We start from the raw sequence: 22,209 nt of genomic DNA on the forward strand, positions 1-22,209 counted from the left end.
TACTAACAAGATGCTGCGGCAGGCCCGACAGACACACCACGGACCCGCTTGCTTGTTCTCAGAGGCGCACCACCCAGGCAACTTCGAGAAGCCCAGCTCCTCTGACAAGCACTGTCCTGGGCCAGCTGCAGGCTCCAGCCCCTCCCCACCCCCACCCCCACCCCCAAGCATGCCCCAGCATCGGACAGGCGGTGGGATATTCTGAGCCTGGCTTCGTTCCCGTCAGCTGCTGGCCTCCATGCCAGCCTGGCGCGGGTGCAGGGACTGATTTGATTTGGCAGCTTCGGAAGCGTGTGGTGGGGACAGGGTGGGGAGAGGGGGAGGGGGACAAGACACCCATCCCCGAAAGGAAATAAACAGCCTCAGGCACTCAGCAGGATGGGGGGAGACACAGCCTGGCATGGGGACGAGCTGAGTTCCCTGCCTGGCGTCCCCCCTCTTCCCACCCAAGCACTGGACACCTGCCTGTGGCTGCAGGAGTCTCTGGCCCTCAAGGCTATGGGGGAGGTGGCAGTAGCTGCACCTGGCGTGTGGATGTTTGCGGAGTGACTGTGTCAGGTGTCTGGTTGTCTCACATGTCCCCTATGTCCTGTGGAGTTTCCTGCTTTGCTACATACACAACTAGCCCTGAGTGTCACTCAGAGTGTATGTGTGTAGAGTGATGGTCCTCTCCCCAGATGACAATGGCTGAGCAGCTAGACCTCTATAGGGGACTCATTATAGCCCAGGGTTTGACGAGATCACCCGTGCTGGCTGCTGTAGGGCCTGGCATGTGTTGGCTCTGGCCCATCCCTTCCCTCTGTGTGATGACCCCACTAACCCTGCCTTGTCCTGCAGAGGAAATGACGGAGGCTGAGATAAGTGTCTGACCCTAGGGGCTGTCCCTTTTTGTGCATAAAGCATTTGCCTCCTCTTCCCCACAACTCCCAGGGAAGTACAGCTGGTGGCGGTGAGCCTCTACCACCCCTGGAGACTCCTAGAGAGGCTTGCTGCTGTTCAGGCACCGTATTCCTCCCTCCCTTCTGGCCCCTTCTACTGAACCCCAAGCATAGGGAATAGATAGGGAAGAGAATCTCAGCCTGGCATTCACAGGCCCTCATCAGTTGTAATGCTGATCACTTCCCTACACAGCCCAACACAGCCAGGTCATACAGTCCCCTGCCCCCCATGTTCTGGGAATATGGATTTACTGCCAATGCATTGCCAATACCCTAAGAACCTGGCCTCTCAGGATTCGGTCAGAAAACTACCACAAGGGTATCAAGGATCCTGGTTCTCTGACCTATATACCAGGACTAAAGGGCAACAGGACAAGACCATGCCCAGGCACCAGGTAGGGAGGTCACGGTAGGAGGTGGAGCCTGCTTTGCGAAGATGCAAAGTCTCATCTGTTGGTTCCTCTTCATTGTCCCACTGTCCTCTGGGACCTCTGTGGATCTCCCCGCTCAGTCACTGGAAGCTGAATTGCTCCTGGAGACAGGAGAGGGGGATCTCACGACTGAGAGGCTTGGAGAGGAATAGAGACTAATGTCCCAGATGTCACCAAGGATCTAGTGATCCTGAAGGGCTTCACGTGAGATGCCTGGGGGACTCAAAGCAAAGACACTAGCAACCAGAGTGTCCACCTGTCTGGTCGGATTTTCACCTGGGATGGGATTTGTTTGTGTTTGTGATATCCTTGCACATATCTGTCTGTATGCATGAGTGCCCATACCGGGCATGGAGGCCTGAGCCACTGCTGAGTCACAAGGTCAGGGTTTGCCAAAGGGAATGCCATCTAGAAATCAGAGATAGTGGCGAAGACAGGAGTCTGAACGAAGAAGAGGGGTGGCAGTTTGGGGTGATGGGCTAAGAGAAGTGAGCTGTGCTTCAGGAGGTACCTGCAAACCCTGTGCTGGGTCTACCGTGGTCAATTCTCAAAGCCTGGATTCCTGAGGCCAACGACAGAGTGTGCCCGTGACCCAGAGGAGAAGGGCCACAGCACAGAGCTCGCCACGGCCTACTGTGTGACTCTAAGCAGGACCTTCCCCTTTCTGAGGGAGTCCTCATCAGAAGAAAAGGGTAATATGTGATCTTCCAGGGCTTTTCCTAGGACACCTTCTGAGGGAGTTACACACACAACCAGAAATGGAGACCGGTTGGGAGAGAGCACATGGCCAGAAATGGAGACCTGTGTGGTTGGGAGAGAGCACATGGCCATGAGAGAGAATGAGGGGACAGAAGGTGGCAGAGCCGAGAGAGGAAAGCCCTGCTGGGGAGACGCAGGAAGACTCTCTGAGAGTCCGCGGTCAGCTGGGGAGGGCTCCCTGCAGAGGACCCTACCCTTGAGACCAAGGCAGGAGGTAGTAGCAATGGAGCCTTGTGGATGACAGGGACAGCTGTCTGCACCCCACTTGCTTTCTAGCCTGTGGGAGGAGAAAGCTGGAGCGCATCAGACAGGGACTCTGCCCTTGAACTTGGGTCCTGACTCCACTAATGCTCCGCAGGGATCCCAGAAGAGGGGAAAGTCTGGGGGCAGTGAGGCGCACCAGAGAACCAGGAAGCTCCCTTTCAGACCTGCTGGGCAATGGCACCTGGGGAATTCTGGATATGCAACTTCTCCAGGGCCGCCAAGGTTGGGCTCTAGAAGGCAAGCTCTTCTTGAGCCAGGATTCCCTTCCTCCTCCGGCCTGGGTACTGAGGCACAAGTGGGATCCAAGAAGCAGGAGATAAACCAACTGGGGTGGCCTTGTGCAAAACTACACGGTGTGCCTGAGACTCAGGCCAGGCTCCATCAGCTCTCGGGTGAGAGCCAAGTCTGCAGGGGGTGCAGAGAATATCCTCTAGTTGGTCTCTGGGTCCCCAGCCCTCACTGGCAAAGGCTCCTGCATCCCCACACCCGTGTCCAGGAAGGACTCATGTCCTGTTTTTCCCTCAGGCAACTGCTGGAAACGGAGGTGAGAAGGCCCCTCCTTCCTCTTCCATCTACAGCTCTATGAAGACACCTTGAGGGCCGGGATGGGAAGAAGGATGCTCTCTGGTTCTAGTCTGAGACGGCTGGAGGATGGAGGCAGTGGGTGATGGGAATGGCCCCCATGCCATACCGATGCTGCATTGTTTCCTCCCACACCATACAAGCTTAGAAAGAGGCAGGCCCCTCACATGAGCATGCAGCAAGTCTGTTGTGGCAGGAGGGATCCCCTGTGACCAGGCTAAAGGGGTCCCCGTCTCCTCGCTGTCAAGGCACTCCTCCTCCCCTCCTTCACTTGGGGGTGGGGCTGCCATCCCATCCTAAGTTATCTGTCTCCATTGCGTCTTGTTATGTTTTTAATAACTGAACATTGACATTAACAAGGCAGGTGGCTGCAGCTCTTCCCAGCAGCCCCATTTAGCATCATTGAATCATCAAATCATCAAATTCTAGAATCCTGCATGCACAGAATGTCCGCATCTTGGACTCCCAGAGTCTCAGCATCTTAAAGTCACAGAATGTCGGAATCACATAGCCACACACCCACCCAGCCCTGGGCTGAGCAGGGAAGGCTAGCGCCATCCCAGTGAGAGCCCCGAGCTGACAAGCCCAGATTTTCACATCGCACCCTCCCTGGAGCTGGTGCTCACACAGCCCTCGAGCTATGGGCCACCAACTCCCTCGTTTTACAAGGAGAGAATACAGCTCAGAAAAAGGTGCAAGAGTGCCAGAAAGCAAGTAACACAGGAGCGCCCAGCCTCAGGACTGCAAGAAGCGACCTGTAGGCCGGTGTTGCTGACAGGTGGACAGCTTTCCGATTCTGAAGTACCCATGTCTGCACTGGGCCAGCTGCTGCTGGCCTCACAACTCTCTTTCTCCCTTTAGCTTCATCTCTTTCTTTTTCTTTCCATACCCCCAGCCTGACCCCACCCCTTCCGCTGCCCACCCTGCCCAACCATGAATGGGGGTGCACAGGGCTAATTCCCTCAGGGCAAGGGACAGGAAAAGCAAAATGTCTTCCTTCACCCCAGGCACCAGCTGGAAAGGAAGGGCAGGCTCCTCAAAACAGGAAGGCCGAAGCCCTGGGGGGTGACTAGGCTGAGACAGTTCAGGGGAGCCTGAACTAAAGTCCAGGGAAGCAGTAGTTTGCAATTTACATGAGAAGGATCGTGTACATTTCTCATTTCCATAATTTACATTTCTACTCATACAGTTTTGGATTTGGATTATATTAATTTTTGCAGCTTGTTTTACTGTTTCCAGTTCTGAACACCCTGACCAGGGCAAAACACCAGCTGCCCACATACACACAGGTGGGAACCCAGCAGCCCTGTCACCCTTTAGCCTTTTGGCTGGTGGCTTCCTGGGGACGTGTTCCTGAGATTATTTTCCCCCGCTCCTTGGAGGACCAGGTTCTCACCACACACACACACACACACACACACACACACACACACACACACACACACACACACAGTCTCCTCTCCTGAGCTCTCAGAGGTGAGACAGCGCCTACCCAGTCACCCCAGCAACCCCTTCTCCTCTTTCATCTTTGCTGCTGGTCCCTTCCCTTCCACCCTCTCCCTGCCCAGGCCTTATCATCCCCAGCCTAGACCACAGCTGAATGAGGGCCCCAGTCAGCTCTGCCTTAATAACGTACATCAGTCTCTGTCTGAGTCCCTCCCTCCTCAGCCCTGGAATGTGAGTCTGAGCTACCTGCCACAGGTTAGGTGATGTAGTGTTGTCCCGGCTCAGGGAAGGTATGGAGGACCTGATGACAATTTCCTGCTCATCTCACCCACCTTCTTACTGGCCTAGCATCCACCTATGAAGGGCTAGTAGTACAACAGAGTATGGTTAGGACAGGCAGAGCAGGAGGTATGAGAAACCCAGGGGGCTGGGCCAAAGATGAGGACACGCTACAGAAAGAATTCAGCCCAGCCCTGAAGCCAGCAGAGCAGCCATGAGACTAAGGACGGAATTTACCATGCTGGAAACCAAGGATTTCTCAGGCTCGTGGGAGCAGGTACCAGAGCAACTGGCTGAGCATTCAGGGAAGGCTTCCTGGAAGAAAGGCTACTTCTTTCTTGTTTGAGAAAAGGCGGCAGAAATGAGAGGTTGGGAGGAAGGGGCAAGAACGTGGAAAAGAAAGTCTTGTCTCTGCTTGTTCTGTACTCCTGGGAGGTCAAAGTCAGGGAAGGAGAGGGGCAGGGAGCGTGAGGATGGCAGGGAAGTATGAACATAGCATGATGCTCACACCATGGCCAGGGCAGGCACGGCTGGTGAGCTGGCAGACGAGAGTGCCCCAGCTGTGGCTGGGAAGCATTTCCTGTCTCTTTGCCAGGGGGGGTCATTAATAATCATTTACCCGCCACAGGCAGCTCAGAGGCCAGCCAAGGAACAGCACGATGCTGGGGCCAGAGCCCAGCCTGGTGGCCAGGAGAGCTGGACAGTGGTATGAGCCTTGCCACGTGCTGTGAGCCCTGGCCCAGCCACCTCCTCTCTCTTCTCTGGGAATGTTAGAGGGAGGAGGTTCTGAGGAGGGGCCTGCTCTATGTCACCTCCCTGCTCAGGATCTGTTTCTCTAGCTGACAGCATGGGCTGCCAACCCTCCAGGGCAGTCATGGGCATCCGATGGCCCGTAGGAGACAGACCTAGCTGAGGTAGACACAGAAGGCTCCACAGAAAAAGTGCAATTTAAGCTGGGAACTGCTGAGGGAGGAGCCAGCTGACCCAGGCAGGAGGAGGGGGCTGCTGCATACAGAGGGTCAGCATTCCACACAATTACCCTAACTGCACCTGCATGGCACAGAGTAGGGCCACCGTTGACTCTTGTAGACAACTGTGTGAATTAACCTGTTAGGCAAGCCATCATCAAAGGACCCCAGAAGTTAGAAGGAACTAGCTAAACAATGATGACGGTGATGACAATGGCAATTATGACGGTGACTCAGACAAAGAAAATGGATAGAAAAAGGTGACCAGAAGCTGGGGACCAGAGCTGGCAGCCCAAAGTCAGGTGGTTGGCCCTTGCAGTTAGCCAAAAACAGAATCTTTTCTCACCTCAGCTCCCCTCCCTCCTTGCATCGCTTTCAAGGCCCAGCTTGAGCATACTCATTTGAAGAATCCTCTGGAATCTAAAGCAAAAACCCTAGCCCCTTTCTGGCTAAGTGGGATGTCTCTGCCTCCAACTTTAGGAGTCCTGAGTGTTCTTTAACGCCTGTCAAGAATGCCCAGAAGGGCTTTGCAGAGCCTTCTCAGCAGAGTGTGATATCAGCCTCTAGTATCTGGAACCTCTGCCATCAGACTACAGGATCCCCAAAAGTTTAACCAGGTCAACCTTTCTGGTAATGGCCTCTACTAGGACAGTGTTGACTTTCCCATTTGATGCGGGGTCAACAAAGGCAGACAGAGGCTGAGGTCTTTTCTCCCTGTGGTAACACAGAGAAGGGAAGAGGAAAGGGGAGCATGGAAAAGGAGGGTTTTGGCTGCTCAGTATCCCTGAAGTGTTGTGACCCAGAAAGAATATGGGACCATCCCAGTTCTAATAGTATACAGTTGGTAGGCTTGGTCAACTGCAAGTGCAGTCCGGGTTGCTCTGGCACCTCCAGAGACACCCAAGCTCTAGGCCAGTGCTAGACCTCCCTCCTGCCCAGGCTGTAGTAAACACAGTAGACTTGCTGACACGTGTATCCTCTCCCCACCCCTTCCAAGCCTGGCCCCAAACACGGGACAAGCTAAGAGGAAAAGAACAAAGGTTCCCTGACCACAACATCACCCGTTGCCCGCCTGTCCAGCGCCTGCTCAGCAGGAAACTCAAGACAAAGGCTTTGGTTAAAATGAGGAGGATGAAGGGCAAAGGGTAGGGGCAGCCTGGGTTGGGAGGGCAGGCAAGGGCATCTCTAGGGACATGATTAGGAGGAAAGCAAGGACAGGAAGGCAGCCAAGCCCTCCTTGCACACATACGTCACTACACAAACATTTATGGGACACCTGCTGTATCCACACATGGCCAAACATAATATACCTCTTCCTTCACACCGCACGCCTTATGCACACACTTCATTACCCAGACCTCGGCCCCGCCCCAAGGCACCTGTAATTCATCTTCACTCACTGTACATGCTTCACAGTCTCCTCGTCATGTGCAAACAGTTCACAGGGAGAAAAGATCACAGAACCCACACCTCACACTGAAAAGTCACACGGATCACACACACCCACACTTCACACTCAGATTCCATCTCCCACAATGCACCTCACACACCTCACATTCACCTCCCTAGCCACAGATGCATGCATCCAATTAAATCACACACACACACACACACACACACACACACCACTCAGATGCACGAGGCACATGCAGACAAATATGCATGCTTAATATCACATACCAAAATATCACACCAAAATAGACACACAAAGTTCCTCAGTCTGCAAACTGCCCACTCCTGCCCACCCTCCAACCTGATCAACCAGCTTCTTGGTTAACCAAATCCTTTAGTCTTGGCTGCACCCTTTCTTACCCGGAGTTGCATGAACAGTTACCATAGACACATGGCACTCAAACACCAACACTCAGGTCTGAATATAATCCCCAAACAAACCCAAGATGTACCATTGTGACCCTACACCACCAAGGAGGCTGCAAGCACATCCAGACACAAACCTCCTGCACTCTTCTCTCACAGGGCATCCATTCAAAACCAACAGGACCACACTAGGACTCTTCCTGGCTGCATACAGCAGCCAAATGACATCCACAGTCACATATCCAGTCTTCAGCAAGCAAGCTGTCCCTACAACAACATCACACTGCCATGACAGACACAACCACATGCACAACATAAGAGTCACACACTGGTCTACAACTCCACACCCACAATTCTGCCACACACAGCATGTTAACACCATAGACTCATGATTTGCAGACCACAATCCCCCTACAAAGAATCTCACTCAAATGATGTGATCATGCATAGCACAACATGATTACATGAAAGGCACACCCAACACCCGCTACACACATTCCAGAACACTCACACAAGCACATACACCCCAGGCTGACCCATCTTGACCTCGCCACAGGTCAAGAACATCAGCTGGCAGTCTACTCCTGTCTCCATCCCCAAACCCAACTGCCCCAGTCACCACCAGGACAGCAGAAATAAGGGGGTTATAAGTTCAAATGCCAGTGTCCCACCTCATGATCCCTACTCACCTGGTATCCTGGGAACCCTTGAGGGCAACATTCTCCGTTTTTAAACCCTTGTACTTGAATCCATCCCATGCCATGCCTGAGAACACAGGTAGTGGTGGAGGTCCTAGACACTCCAGCCCTGTCCTCTGAGCCTGCCCCCTCCTCAGCCCAAAGTAGAGGCAAATCTATAGGGGAGGCATGGTCACAGTATTTCTAGAACAAACAGAAACCTATAGAAATTGACAAACTGAACAGATCAAGAGAAGTGGGCAATCTGGGGCAGCACACTGACCAAGGGACAGCAGAGGGGCAGGACAATGAGCTAAAGAATTTGAGAGATTGGAAGAATAATGTGGGACTATCACACCTCGAGAGAAACAAGGGGTTGGGAGGCAACAGGAGGAGACTAGAGGTCTGTGTAAGACAGAAACAGGAACTGGGAGGGAGCAGTCTTGCAGAGGAGAGAGAAGCTGGATAGAAAAGTGGCTTGGACCCTTGAGTTGAGTTGAAGATGGGGACTAGAGTCTAGGTGATTAGAAGAATGGAGTAGTGAAACTATAGAATAGAAGTTGGAGGTTTGGGGGTAAGGTCCTTCTTTTGAGGTAGCGCTCCTTGCTGTTAGGGGATTGGGGGATATGGGTGTGCCTGGAATCTGACATGTAGAGGGCCAGAGGTTTGGGAAGGGGGTCCCGTTAACCTGAGGAGGGAGCTCCAGGTTTGTACAGAGCTGTCCGTGTGGGCTGGGGGTCCCACCGTGGACTGAGAGTTCAGGACTTATGGTGGAGGAGTTCCAGATGCAAAGAGGAGTCAGAATCTAGAGTAGCGTTTGGGCTGTGAGCTGGAGAATCAAGGAAACCCCCACCCGCAGCCCGGGTATGGCCGCAGTTCTATTCAGTACAAGATTGGTTCAGAACTAAGAGAAGGTCTCTTCAAAAGACCGGGCCCTGGCTGGCTCTCCCCGGACACACGGTTCTCCCTGTTACCCAGAATGGGGGGGGCCCCCCTACCTGCAGGCTGTCGGCGCATGGCTGCGGCGGCGGTGGCTCGTCCGGCTTGAGGAAGACCTGCTGGCCCCGCCTGAGGAATTGGACAACAGCGATGAGGATGTGGTGCAACACCAGGACCATGCTCGCAGCCGCCCGCCCGCCCCGCCAGCCCGGCCCGCTGCGCTCGGTCAGCGCGTCCGCAACAGCTTCGCCGGTCCGCGCGAGGGTCCGCCCTGGTCCCGCCCCGCCCCCGCCCCCGCCCCGCCCCAGGCCTCCAGGCCCCGCCTACGTCTCTGCCACCAGGGACAGCACCTCAGCGTCTTCCGAAGATGGGACCCCACCACATCCCGACGGGCTCGCCCCCTGCCGGGCCTTCACCCTCCCAAGACTCCTCCAGCGGATCGGCTGTGGGGATCCCCTCTCCTCGGTCGCCTCTCAGCCTTCGCTGCCCTCCTCTTGTCCCATCGCCACTCCTCCTATTTGGCAGAGCCCCTCCCAGAGTCCCGAGCACTGCCGCACCACATTCGCTCCCCATCACTTTAGTGGGGCTAGAGCCCCAAGACCGAATCCAGCGCAGTGCAGGGAGAGGGACCGCGGCCGCAGTCCAGGAGCCCTGAGGTCCCTTCTCTCCTTCCAGTGCAGAAGGTAGAGGGAAGTGAGGGAGAAATTTAGAGGTCGCTCCAAAATGGGACGAGCCCTGAAGCGGCAGCAGATCCGTGAAGGAGACACGTGCTCCCTGACACACACAGCAGCAGCATTCCCAAGTGTGGGGTGAGGGCACTAGGTCCCTAGGGCCACCAGGTAGGTCTGCATCGGCGTCCCGGGAGACTGAAGAGGTTGCAAGACCCAAGGCCACGTATTCCGCAGTTCCGCGGTGGGACCCCGCAAGCTGGGAGCGCATTTCTCCGCAGAGCGGCCTCTGTGGTCAGGCGCTTGCGGCAGCCGTGGCTCTCCTGCGCCCCCTGGTGTCCTATGTCGGCCGTGCACCCCGACCCCAGTTGCAGTTGGCTGGAGGAATGAGGGGACATTAGTGGTATGCCACCTGGTGCAAACTCCTTGCCTGGACCAACCTGTTTTCTAGCCTCTGCTTGTCATAAGAGGGGCTAAGGCATGGGATGTATATAGATGGAAGAGTGAATCTGCGTCTCCCTTCATGTTGCCGTCATGACTTTAGCCAGATCCCCTTCCCATCTTGCTGGGCCTCAGCTGTCCCACAGGATTGCCAGAAAACCCAAACTTGGAATGATGGTGAGGCAGACAGACACGGACTCCTGACTGTCCTCACTGTGGCCTTCCCCGACCCTCCTTCCTGCACCACTGCGCCTCTTTCTCCACTTCCCTCTCCCCCTGCCCTTGGGTGGTGACTCAGTGAGCCCCCACCCCAGCCTCCCTACCTCGCTGATTTATTCATCTGGGCCCTTCCCCTCCCTGGGGAGCAATTTCCTCAGTGTGAGTCACTGAGCCCAGTGCTGGACACGGTCCCAGCACCTGGCACAGGCTTGAAAGTGTCCTGGCTGTCCCAGAAGCTCCAGGGGTGAGTGTCCATACACAGAATTTTCCCTCCTTCTTGCTGAGGCATGGCTCCAAGCATGCTTATTCCTGTGCTCAAAATCCGTATGGCTCCCTACCAGCACATAAAGCCTAAACCTCTGTTGGCCTTACAGACCTTCCAACCCTGACTTGTCAATCAGCTCTGACACCTCCCATCTCTTGTCTTTATATGGCCCTTTTTACTCGGACAGCAACTGCCTCATTCGCCCCTCCTGGTCTGTCCTGTGCACCCTATCCCCTGCTCACCATTCAGGAGCCCCTCAGATGCTTTCTGTTCTAGGAGCCCTTCTCTGGATGCCACCTCGGTGGTCTAGGAGGCCCTTCCTGGAGCTGGGTCTGGGGAGCTGAGGACATGATCTAGGTCAAGTCAACGTGTTTTATTGCATCTTCAAAAAAGGACAGTTTGTCCCCCATGCTAACACTGTATAGAACATGACAAAGGCTAAGGTGTGTAAGGCTTCTGCCTCCTCCCCTAAAGGGTCTCCCTTCTCTTTTCTGGCCTCAGTTTCTCACTGTATACAAAAGGGATGGCCAATATGGTGACTGTTCTCTGGCCCAGGCCCAGTACACAAACTGCTTGGTAATCCTAGTCACATGTCACTGGCTTGGTCCTAGGCTTTGGATAGCCAGGATGGGACACAGGTACCCAGGAGGTGTCAGCACAGTTATTGGCCAGAGCTACTGATTCTTCAGGGGACTTCAGCTCAGCCCTCAGTCAAGAGCCAACCCCAGCCTGGCACATTTGCCTCCTGAGAAGATACTCTTAAGTCCTACTGGAGTCTCTCCTACTTTAGAGACTAGAGTCCCAGATGCACATCCTGTCTCCCTCCGTTCTTTGTGTGTTGGTTGCTGTGGTACAAGCATTCTTCAGGGGGGCTGAGTGAGTGTGCCTGCTGCGTGACTGTAGCCAGTGTATCTGTCTGGGGCTCCATCGCCACCTCTGTGGAATGCTAACAAGCCTAGATAAATAAGCAAACGAGCCCCCTTTAGCATTTTGTAGGGTCCATCTTCACCTAAGTCCTCAAATTCCTCCACCAGACTCCCTCACAGTTGGGGCAAGCCAGGCTCTGCCAAATTGCGAAGGGAAGGGACCTTGCCAAACTCTTATGGAGGGATGCCCACTCAAAGGTTAAGTCTGGTTTCCCTGGCCTCCCTCTAGATCCCAAGTTTCCCTATCTCTACAGCCCATGATTCACTATGCTTATCTTCCCCTTTCAATTCTAATGTACTTGATAATCTGAAAGCCCAGGATTGGATTCTGGCTGATCCCTATCCCATGAAGGCAAGAGTCAGGACTAGGCCTTAAGATCTGAGTTGCGCATCTAGGCCTGGGAGGCTTCAACACCTGGCAGGCACATATTATCACTGTCTCTGTGTCTCTTCAACATAAGGTACACCCGATGTGTGTGCATGAAATATGTATGCATATGTGCATGTATGTGTGTATACAAATGTGCACAGGTGAGTGTTTGCATGCAGAACGTGGAGAACAGACTCAAGGGTCATCCACAAAAATGCTGTCCACCTCCTTTGAGATGCTGTCTCTCATTTGGCCTGGAGCACATCAATTAGGCTGGATTCTCTGTTGGCAAGCAAAGCTCGAAGAATCCTCCAACCTCTGGCTCCCCAGTGCCGGGATTACAAGAACACCAACACAACCATCATTTTCACGTTTTCTAGGGATCAGACTGAGTTCCTGGTACTGGGGAGACTAACATTTATTTCACTGACTGCCCTGTCTCCCCAGGGTTTACAGACAAGGAAAACTAAAGCAAGGAGAAGCTAAGGAAATTGTCCATGGGCACACAGCTGGTAAACAGTGGAGCCAGATTACAGGCCTGGCTGCCTACCATCTGTACCTTACATTCATGCCCTATGCAGGAAATGCAGTTAAGAAAAATGGACTTTCCATATTCCTTCATCCCAACAATGCAGTGACTGAGGGTCCTATTCTCCCGGTCCCTCCACCCTCCGCTCATCTCTGACACCAGGAATCCCATCCCCAGATGTCCTCTTCAGCCCTCTTCTTGTCTCTCTACCTGGGGGTCCACTTAGCACATTATAGGTGCTCATCCAAACCCCTGCCCTAGACAGGATATTTAAGGAAAAGATGACTCGCTGAAAGCTTGTTACCCTGAGCCCACCTGACCTCCAGCCTCTTACAGGACCTGCACCACCTTATGTCTGCAGTAGGGACAGTGCCTTGAACCTGTGCATATCCGGGGCCTATGCCTGAGGTGTTGATTGAGTCCCTTGTTGTACATTTAAAAAATGGAGTTTCAGATGCATGACCACTGCCTGGGTTCAGTGGGTCAAGCAGCCACATGGACTTCAGTGCCCTTATCATTTTAATGAGCCTCCATGCCCGCAGAACAAGGGCCCAAGTGCGGGCTCTCTAGTCATGTCCACACATACCCCTTACCCAGGCTTCCAGAAGCCAAAGTGGCATCTAGACTTTCAGCATGGCACTCAAGGCTTATCCTCTACCACGCTCACCTCCTCACCCCATCCAGAGTGTGTGGCTTCTCCTCAAACTTCACCCAACCTCTTCCCCATCTGTGTTCAAGGCCCTTCCAAGGTCAAGTTGCCTGTCAAGATAACAGGTTTCTTCACTTACTTATGCCAAACATTGTTGAGAATTTATTCCATGCCAGGTACTGAGGATGAAGATGTTTTTGTAAAAAGCAGTTCTTGGGGCTGGAGAGATGGCTCAGTGGTTAAGAGCATGTATTGCTCTTCCAGAAGACCCGAGTTCTATTCCCAGCACCCATATCAGGTGGCTTTCAACCACCTGTAACTCCGGCTTCAGGAATCTGATGCCTCTGCCCTCTTTAAACACCTGCACCCATGCACATATCCCAGACTCACATATACACATAATTTAAAAAGCAGTCTCCCCTAACCACAGGCAGAAAACTCCTATCCACTGAGAAATGGCCCCCACCAAGATGACCCAAGGGGTACCACCTACTTCTTTCCTTATGCCTCGTCAGTGCTCCCACAAGTGAGGGCAAGGATCGTTGGATCCTGCCCTGTGTCTCCACAGGCCAGTGGGGAGCACTAAGGCTCTCAGAGGAGTCTAGTTAAGTCAGAAGATGGTTCCTATCCCAACATCTCTCCATCTCCCGCAATTGATCCCAACAGACTTTCTACAGAACCAAATCTGCTCCTATATATACCTGCTTTATGAGCCTGTTTGCTGCCAGGCATGATCTGTCCTGTGGTGGACTGTAGTCAGACTGTGGGGGCCCAGGTTCAAATGAGAGCCTTCCCTGGGTAACCCAGGGCAGAGTTCTGACCTCTCTGGTCTGACTTCTCAGAAGCAACCAAGTTGGCCTGGATCTCTTGAGAGCCCAGGAGGCTGAAGTGGATGAAGGTTGAAACCAGGCAGACCTAGTCAGGTAGAAAGCAACTTTCCTGGACAGGAAGTCCCACCCAGGCAGTTCACAATGGCAGTACACAAGGACCAGCTTCTAACATAGTCGACTCCTCAAAAGAGAACTGTCTTGCCATGACCTGGGGTAGAGCCCATCAACTAAAAGGGGGCTCCAGGATCTCTTTCAGAGAACACCCAAAACTTTATTATCTTTATCTTCTTTTCTAGCCATCTGGATTGTGTGTGTGTGTGTGTGTGTGTGTGTGTGTGTGTGTGTTGCAAGGCTCTGCACCCAGGTGTGTGAGCATGGCATGTATGAAAGCAGGAGACTATTGCAAAGGGATGATACTACCTGAGCTTCTGTGTGTATGTCTACATGGTTATGCACATGTTATCTACAGGATTATGTGTGTTTTAAAATATATGTGTGTACAAGCATGTGTCTACATGTCTGCACGTGGGCATTTGTGTGTATATACAAGTGAACATTGAAGGCATGTATGTCCAAAGGCATGTATTTGTAAGTTTATGCCTGACAACTATTCCATATCCAGGTCTGTGTGTCCACCGGCTGTGGCTGCAGATGTAGGGTAGCCCTTGAAGAAAGGGGATCTGATCACAGACAAGTGCTGGGGACATATGTTTGACACTTGGGGTGGGTCAGTCACAAGTCTCATCCATTTCCATGCCATTTGCATCACATTTGTTTTGTAAGCAGCAGGTGGTCAATGCCATGACCCTCCATGAGGAAGGGAACCCACGAGGTCTAGTCCAGAATCGGCTGGTTTACATCATCCCAGCTGAGGAGACTCTTCTCTCTGGTATCCATAAACCACATGGTACTTCATCTACACAAAGTTGCCCTGGCCCCACACACTCATACCCCTATACCCCCAAGTACTATCAGCCTTTCCACAGACACAGCTATACATTCTCAGAACTCCTGCACACGTGTGCACTCACACGCACGCACGCGCGCACGCACACACACACACACACACAGAGACATAAACACACACACACCTGCAGATAGTCACTCTGCCTCAGTGCCTCTGTCTCCCCAGTGCCCACCCTGCTGTGGTCATCTCTCCTACCCAACTCAGCTTTGGTTTCACTCATACCTATAGGAACCCTTGCTACCCATAGGACACAGGGGATGTCCTGCTTTTGAGCCCTTAAGCCCAGGTGAAGCTATGCCCTGTGGTGTCCACTGCCTTCTAACACTCCTTTAACTGTCTGCAGGAGCTCCCTCTACCCCCACTATGCTGTCAGCTCCTGTGTCTTTGTTTTGCTTTCTCCAGTGGCCTCAGCTCCCAGAGGAAGGCTTGACCTAGCATTGCTCAAAATCCCATATGGGAATTGGGTGGGATTCCCCCAGCCTGTTCAGCCTTCCTCAGTGGGACTTGTTCACTCCGCATTTCCCCCCTGTGCCTCCCCCATTAGATATGGTTCCTCAAGGCACAGACTGGGTCTGCAGCGGCTACAAAGACTCATGCCCAAGCACAGTGTGGCCACAGAGAGTAAGGCTTAGGGCATGGCAGAGCCCAGGCTATGACAACCCCTCTGAGACTCAGGAACGTCTGGAAGATAGACTGCTTGAATAATCTACTCAAAGTCCAGCCACCCCAGGGAAGAGTCTTCTGGGCAGCCCTCTCCTCCCATTGGAACCCCTTTCTAACTCATTCTTCCTAGCCACTCTGTCCCTGCTTGCACACTCCCAGGGACAGGGAGCTTACCTCCTCCCAGCTGGCTGCTCCTTATGGCACCATCCTGTGGCCTGGCTCTCCTGAGATCCTGCTTCCCGTGGGAAGTGCCAAGCAGGAGAGGAGGCAGATCCCTTTGGAACAGTCCTGGCTATCTTCTATATGGCCTTGGACAGTCAGGGGAAGAATGGGCTCTAAGTTCTGGCCTATCTTAAGTCAGTAAGTGAAGGTGCTCAGATACCCTACTCCATGCATTGTCTCAGGAACCTGGCCAAAGTCACAGAGGCAGCCGAGAGAAATCCTTGGGCAATTTCTCCTGGACTTCATTGCTTTTTCACTTAACTAGGCATCACTGTGTCCCCTTTATCGTATCTCCTGCCCATCTCCTACCCTATCAAGCTTATCCCCCCACATCCCTACCCATGCAGATAAAGCCCCCCTTCCCTGCTGATCCCCAGTCCCTCCCATTCTTGGCATCTCCTACAGAGGAGGGGATTATTCTGACTTCTTCCCCAGGAGAGGACCATGGAAGATGTCTCCTCCTCAACCTAAGCTGTAAGAATGATGAATGGATAAGCTGGTCCTCGTATGAGGTGACCGTCTACAGCCTGCACAACGCCATCTAAATAGCTGAGTGTGCTCCCAAGGTGTCTCAGGCTACAGTCACCAACCTGTCCCTCCTCTGTACATGCCCTTTCCTGTGCCTTTTCAGAGCAGTCTGTTTGGGAAACTGAGGCAACACAGTATAAGCCACAGGGAGCCAAATCCCCATGCTCAGACAGCTTAGAAACCATTCTTCAAGCCCTCAGTCTACGGCTTCAAGGCTCCAAGGATGTGTGCAGCCTCGTGTTCTAAGAAAATCTCAACGTTTGTACTGTGCACATTCTATGAATTCAAAACCCTGGAGTCCTCAGAGTGCAAGAGCCTGTGATCATAACATTCTTTTATACCAACCGTCAGGACATAGGCGAGACTCCCACTCTGGGTTTCTATGGGTTTTGGAGCTTGATGGTCTATGGACTTGAGTTTCTGAATATCAGGGAGGGGGCAACTGTAGAGGCCCTTAGAAATAACACCCCCTCCCTGGCAGTGCTGAGAGCCATGGGGAGCCTCAGATTGTGGGGGCAGATAAGGAACCAGGCCAGTGGGTGTGACTCAATCCAACCTTCCCACTCTAATAAGCTGCAACAGTCCATTCTCATTTCTCAGCCAGTGGGATCGGCTGGCCCTCCTCAGGCTGGTGGGATCAGCTGGCCCTCCTCAGGCTACGGAGGATAAATGGGAGAACTCACGAGCACAGAGCCAGGTGCACACAGGAGCTCAGGAAAAGACAGCACTTTGTCCCCACCCCCCGCAGGCCTCACAGTTCCCTGGCAGGATCGGTGGCCGTGGTTAAGGCACAGGAAGGTTTTTTGTTTGTTTGTTTGGTTTTTCCAAGACAGGGTTTCTCTGTGTAACAGTCCTGCAGTCTTAGTGTCCTGGAACTCACTCTGTAGACCGGGCTGGCCTCAAACTCACAGAGATCCACCTGCCTCTGCCTCCTGAGTGCTGGGATTAAAGGAGTGAACCCAACTGACAAATGACTGCTGACTGCAGGCCTTGGCTTCCCCAAAGCCCATCTTGCTCCTCTCTGCCCATCCCATGGTCTCTTATAGTTCTTAGCTTTGAAGATGTGCCCAGGGAACTAATGGCTCAGCGTTTCAAAGACGTGCCTGGTAGGAGGAAAAAGTGAGGCCAGGATCAAGGGATTCTCCCATCCTGACACCTAATTTTTCCTCACTACCATGACAATGTGGGGCCTTTGGTAAAGTTTATAACCCAGGATTTAGGCTATGTGGCCATGGTGGTGTCTGTAAGAAGATCTTGGCAGGAAGAACCAGCCAATGCCATATTCCTGGGACCCAGTGACTAGGAGTCACTGAGAATAGTGTTGATATTTGGCTCTCCACTGAGTCTTGAAGACTGAGGAGAATTTGTTCAAGCTATGCTTTGCACCTGGCAAGACCCCCACCATCACCACCAGTAGACCAAGTCCCTTCTTTGTGGTACTCTTATGGCAAAAATATCTCCAGATATGGCTCTTGGTTCTTCCTGATCACCCTGCATGTGTGAGGCCCTCCAGCCTCCCCTCTTAGCACCATCCCCTATGCCTGGGAGCCTTTGCTGTTCCCTGCCAGTTAAAGATGGAAGAAAAGGAACGCCAGTGACCACAGGCCCACCCTTGTTTTATCTTTACGATACTGGTGCCATTTTACAATTGGTGGGATAGAGAGCAGTGTCTAAATTCACATAGTTAGGAACCAGCTAAAACCACCTGTCTCCAGATCCTAAGCTCCTGTTCCTTAGGGCAGACAGGTTTCTGGGAGAAGAGAGAGGGCCTCCCTCCTGGCACCCTCCTTCTCCGATCCCAGTGCTCCCCAGGCTCTAGAAGGCAAAGACCACGATCCCTTCTTCCCTTGCTTTCCTGGGCTGGAACCAGTCACACTTTCTGATTGATCCAAAGTCACTTGATAGGCACAGACTCCTGTACTGGGACTGGGAGATGTGGTGTTCGGTTTCCAAGCACCCGTCGCTATGGAAGCCAGGTGCTGCCAGCCCAAGGCCTAGCAACAAGGCATGATGTGGGGCGGAGGGCATTGTCAGGGGCTTTGGAGGCAGCCAGCAAGAGAGCAGACTACATCCACTCTCAGACTGGAGGCTTGGACCTGCTGCTGTGCAGGACTTGTAAGGGGCGGGGGGAGACGAGAGGTGAAGTTCACACAGGACCCGAGAGACAAGACCCAGAGATTAGAGCTGAGAAACATGCGGAGCCTGACAAAGGGAATCCAGGGACTATAAGGCAGAGGCACAATCAGAAGGATGTGTGTGGGGTGGGAGAAGCAGACGAGCTGGCCAGACACAGAGACAGGTCTGCGGTGGAGAGGAACCAGCTTTCTCAGAGACCCCTCCCAGCTCTGGGACGGAATGCCAGAGAGTGGGCGAGAGTCTCTGGGGGGTGACAGAGATGGATGGACTCATGACAGAAGGAGATAAGCAGAGGCAGGAGGCAGTACAGTGACGGTAATAAAGGAGAAGAGAACTGGGAACAGAGGCAATGGGCAGGCCAATGAGGCCCAGACGGGCAGGCAGAGCAGACAGCAGTGGGGACAAGATGGCAGAAATATGAGGACAAGGGCGCTGAGGCCACCAGAGAGTCCTGAGCTGGCCTCAGTCCTGGGTTCTTCCCTCTCCATCTGCCCATAGGTCACACGGACGTCAGCAGCTCTTACGGCCACTTCACTACCATGTCTCCTAAACACAGAATCATCAGGACACAAACCCTCAGCAAGGACCCTGAGCAGGGGCCCACGTCTCTCCGGTCCCTGTCAGCGGGACACAGCAAAGCAGTGTCGGAAGCAGCAGGTGGTCAGGCTTCCGAATGTAAAGTCGAACTCCTCCCAGCCCTGCCTGTGTCGGCCCACTCCAGCTGCCCGTGGAGGCTCCGGAGGTTTCCATACAAGGCATGCTCGTCTCCCTACAGACTGAACAAGATGACATGGCCTAAAAAGAGACAGACCCCTGCCCTGGAGGATTCCTTCCTTCTTCCTCTCCAACAGACTCTTTCAGGGCACTGGGGACACACTGGGGACTGAGGACAAGCCAGGCACCTCAGAGAGAAACAAACACAGCTGTCCATCTCAGACTGTGGCCAGGGATGGCAGAGCAGCTTGGTCTCCAGGCCTCAGGGAAGTGGCAGGAGCCTGGCAGGCAGCATCTCATTTAATCCTCCTTGTGCCTGGGGTATATGTACGGGAGACTGATCCCCCTAAAGGGATGCCGTCTGCCCTAACCTCCTCGGGAGCCAGCAGGCACTGAGCCAGGTCTTAAACCCAAGCCTTATGAGGCCAATGTGAGTGGAAGGGCCTGGGCAAAGTCATAGGAGGTAGGGACATCCAGGAAGGGGGTGACCCAAGTCTGCTCACGGTGACTCCCAGGAAGGATGTGGAGTAGCCCAAGATCTCAAGCCCTGCTTGAGGCCACTACTCCTCCATGGGGAGAGTCCCATCTCCCCATGTCAGGATGTGACAGTAATTAGCTAGACCCTATCAGATGCTAACCTTTACCAGGACCTGTAATAATTGTTTCTCTAATTAGCACTGTGGAGGCTCTGATAACCTGTTCTGGGAGCATGGTGCACTCAGAGGGACGCATATGCCTCACCACCTCCCTGTTTTCAGACTCCTGGAGGAGGACCAAGATAAAGACTAATTAAGTGCCTACTATGTGCCCTGTGGTGTGGAACACTTGACATTTATTACTTTATTAAGATGACCACAGAAGTCTCTGTAGGCCACTGGCTGTGCTGGTCCCAACTCCCTGCAGCTCCCACGCCCCCCACACACTTACCACAGGCAGGTAGTCCTCATGGCATTCCCTATCCCCCTCCCCAAGAACTGCCTTTGAGGTAGGGTGAGCCATGGAGCAGCAGGTGCCAAAGGTACCAGGGAACTGGGGGTTATTTCTCACTTCTGTAGTGGGGGTGGGTGGGGGAAGCAGCTTCACCTCACACACTGTACACTGGGTCTGGGCCACAATCCAGAAAATCGACCCATGGCGCCATCCTCCCCTGGGCCCCAGTTCCTGGAAGGCGATGCTAAAGGGATGATCGATCTGTCTCCCAGCCTCCTCTTCTGCTGCCTTGCAGGTGGCCTCTTCCATGAAGAACACCCCCCTCCCTGCAGCCAGCCAGTGTCACAGCCAGAGTGAGAGCCTAGGTCCAGCCTGGGAACAATGAGCAGTGATCCTCATTCTCTTCTACAGCTTAACATTCTCATGACTCAGGACCAGGTAGGTAGATGCTGCAAGGGCCAATGTGGTCGATACAGCTCACATATGAGCACGCACATGTGTAGATACAGCTCACATATGAGCACACACATGTGTGTACATGCAAGTTGGTAAATCAGGAGTTGTGAACACAAGATGGGAGCTATGCAGGTGAGGATTCAAGTCCTATCTCCTCCATTTCTTACATGTGTGTGCTACCCATATTACCTAACTTGTCCCTGTCTGAGCCTCGGTTTCCTTATCTATATAGAAGGGTTAACAATAATATCAAAGTTACATATGTGAAGTTCAGCCACAATATTTGTCATATATTTTTGATACATAAAAGCTCTTATTAGTGTCACTCTATATGTAGGTTGGCCCTTAAGAGGTGCAGGGAAAAATTCTAACACCCTAGCATAGGGGTATCAGCGATGTTCCTTAACTACCAGGTGCCCTAAACTGGGGCCCAGCTACAAAAGAGGAGAACTTGCTGTGCACCCGTTCCCCCCAAAAACAAAAACAAACAGAAAAACCTGTGCTAAGCAAGGCTGTAGGAGATGAATAGCTCAGCAGTCACCCGGCAAGACCAGTGATTAGGAGGCTCACAGCCCAGTATCCAGAGAGGAATGGGGGAGGCTGAGTTGCGAGGCCATCCATCATCCATCAAGGCTGGCAGGCCCAGTAATGTTGCACAGCCTCATGGGGGAGAGAAAAGAGAGCTGTAAGATGGGGGAAGTGTAGACAAGCCAGGCCAGGCAGCCAAGCCCAGCCCAGTCCCCCGCCATGGTGTAACGCTGAATGAGTCACTGTCACTTTGAGACCTCAGTTTCTTCATCAGGACAATGGGGTAAAAGGACTGTTTCTGTACTCTCTCAGCTCAATATCAGGTCAGGGTCCAGAAAGAGCCCTAAGGAGAATATAAGGGACACAGGAACAAGTTTATCTCCTACAAATGACCAATTTAGTCAAAGGTCCATAGTAGAAGGCGAGGAAAGAGAGAGAGCATAGGTCCTGAGCTGGGATCCCAAAGACCAAGTGGGTTTGTTTGTTTGGTGGTTAGTTTTGAGACAGGGTCTCTCTATATAATGGTGGCTATTTTGGAACTCCCTATGTAGACCAGACTGGCCCTGAACTCACAGGTACACCCCCCACTCGTGCTTCTTCCTCCCGAGTGCTGGGACATAACGAATGCACCATCACACCAGGCTCCAAATACCCACTGGGAATTCATTTCTGATCCTCATTCCTTCCCGACCATTGTCAAATGCTCTGAATTCCGGATGCTCTGCTGCTACCATCTACAGACCCAGCCTGACCCCAGGCTGACACAGGCAGGAAAAGCCCTCAGCACAGACCTAATCTATGCAAATTTCATTCAAACCAAGAGCAAAGTGACCCATGGACCCTGCCAAGGCTGAGGAGGTAACAGTGGGAAATGCTGGCCAACAAGACTGAGACAAGAGCTAGTTGGAGCCTGGCAGAGCCTAAAGGGCTGTCTATTGCTAGTAACCTAAGCAAGCTCGGGCAAGTCGCTTTCTGCTTCTGACAATTATTTTTTCATCTCTCAAACAAATCCTCCCATGTAAAAATCAAGCAAGCAACAATAAAAACCTACGTGGTCCCTTTCCATG

General features: G+C 53.0%; 1 protein-coding gene across 4 annotated transcripts in view; it reads right to left on the reverse strand.

Annotated features, from left to right (window-relative positions):
- The window catches only part of Pde2a (phosphodiesterase 2A), a 91,831-nt gene that overhangs the window by 51,125 nt on the left and 18,497 nt on the right, over positions 1-22,209 (reverse strand). For 3 of the 4 annotated variants that reach the window (XM_005074021.4, XM_005074022.4, XM_040757753.1), the window contains exon 2: positions 9,161-9,230. In XM_005074021.4, the coding sequence (XP_005074078.1) occupies positions 9,161-9,230 (70 nt within the window). Of the gene's footprint in view, positions 1-8,174; positions 8,221-9,160; positions 9,231-22,209 lie in introns of those variants that run through there. The other variant, XM_040757764.1, reaches the window with a different exon arrangement.

Source organism: Mesocricetus auratus, unplaced genomic scaffold, assembly GCF_017639785.1.
Source record: "Mesocricetus auratus isolate SY011 unplaced genomic scaffold, BCM_Maur_2.0 Super-Scaffold_4256, whole genome shotgun sequence".
Taxonomy (NCBI): domain Eukaryota; kingdom Metazoa; phylum Chordata; class Mammalia; order Rodentia; family Cricetidae; genus Mesocricetus; species Mesocricetus auratus.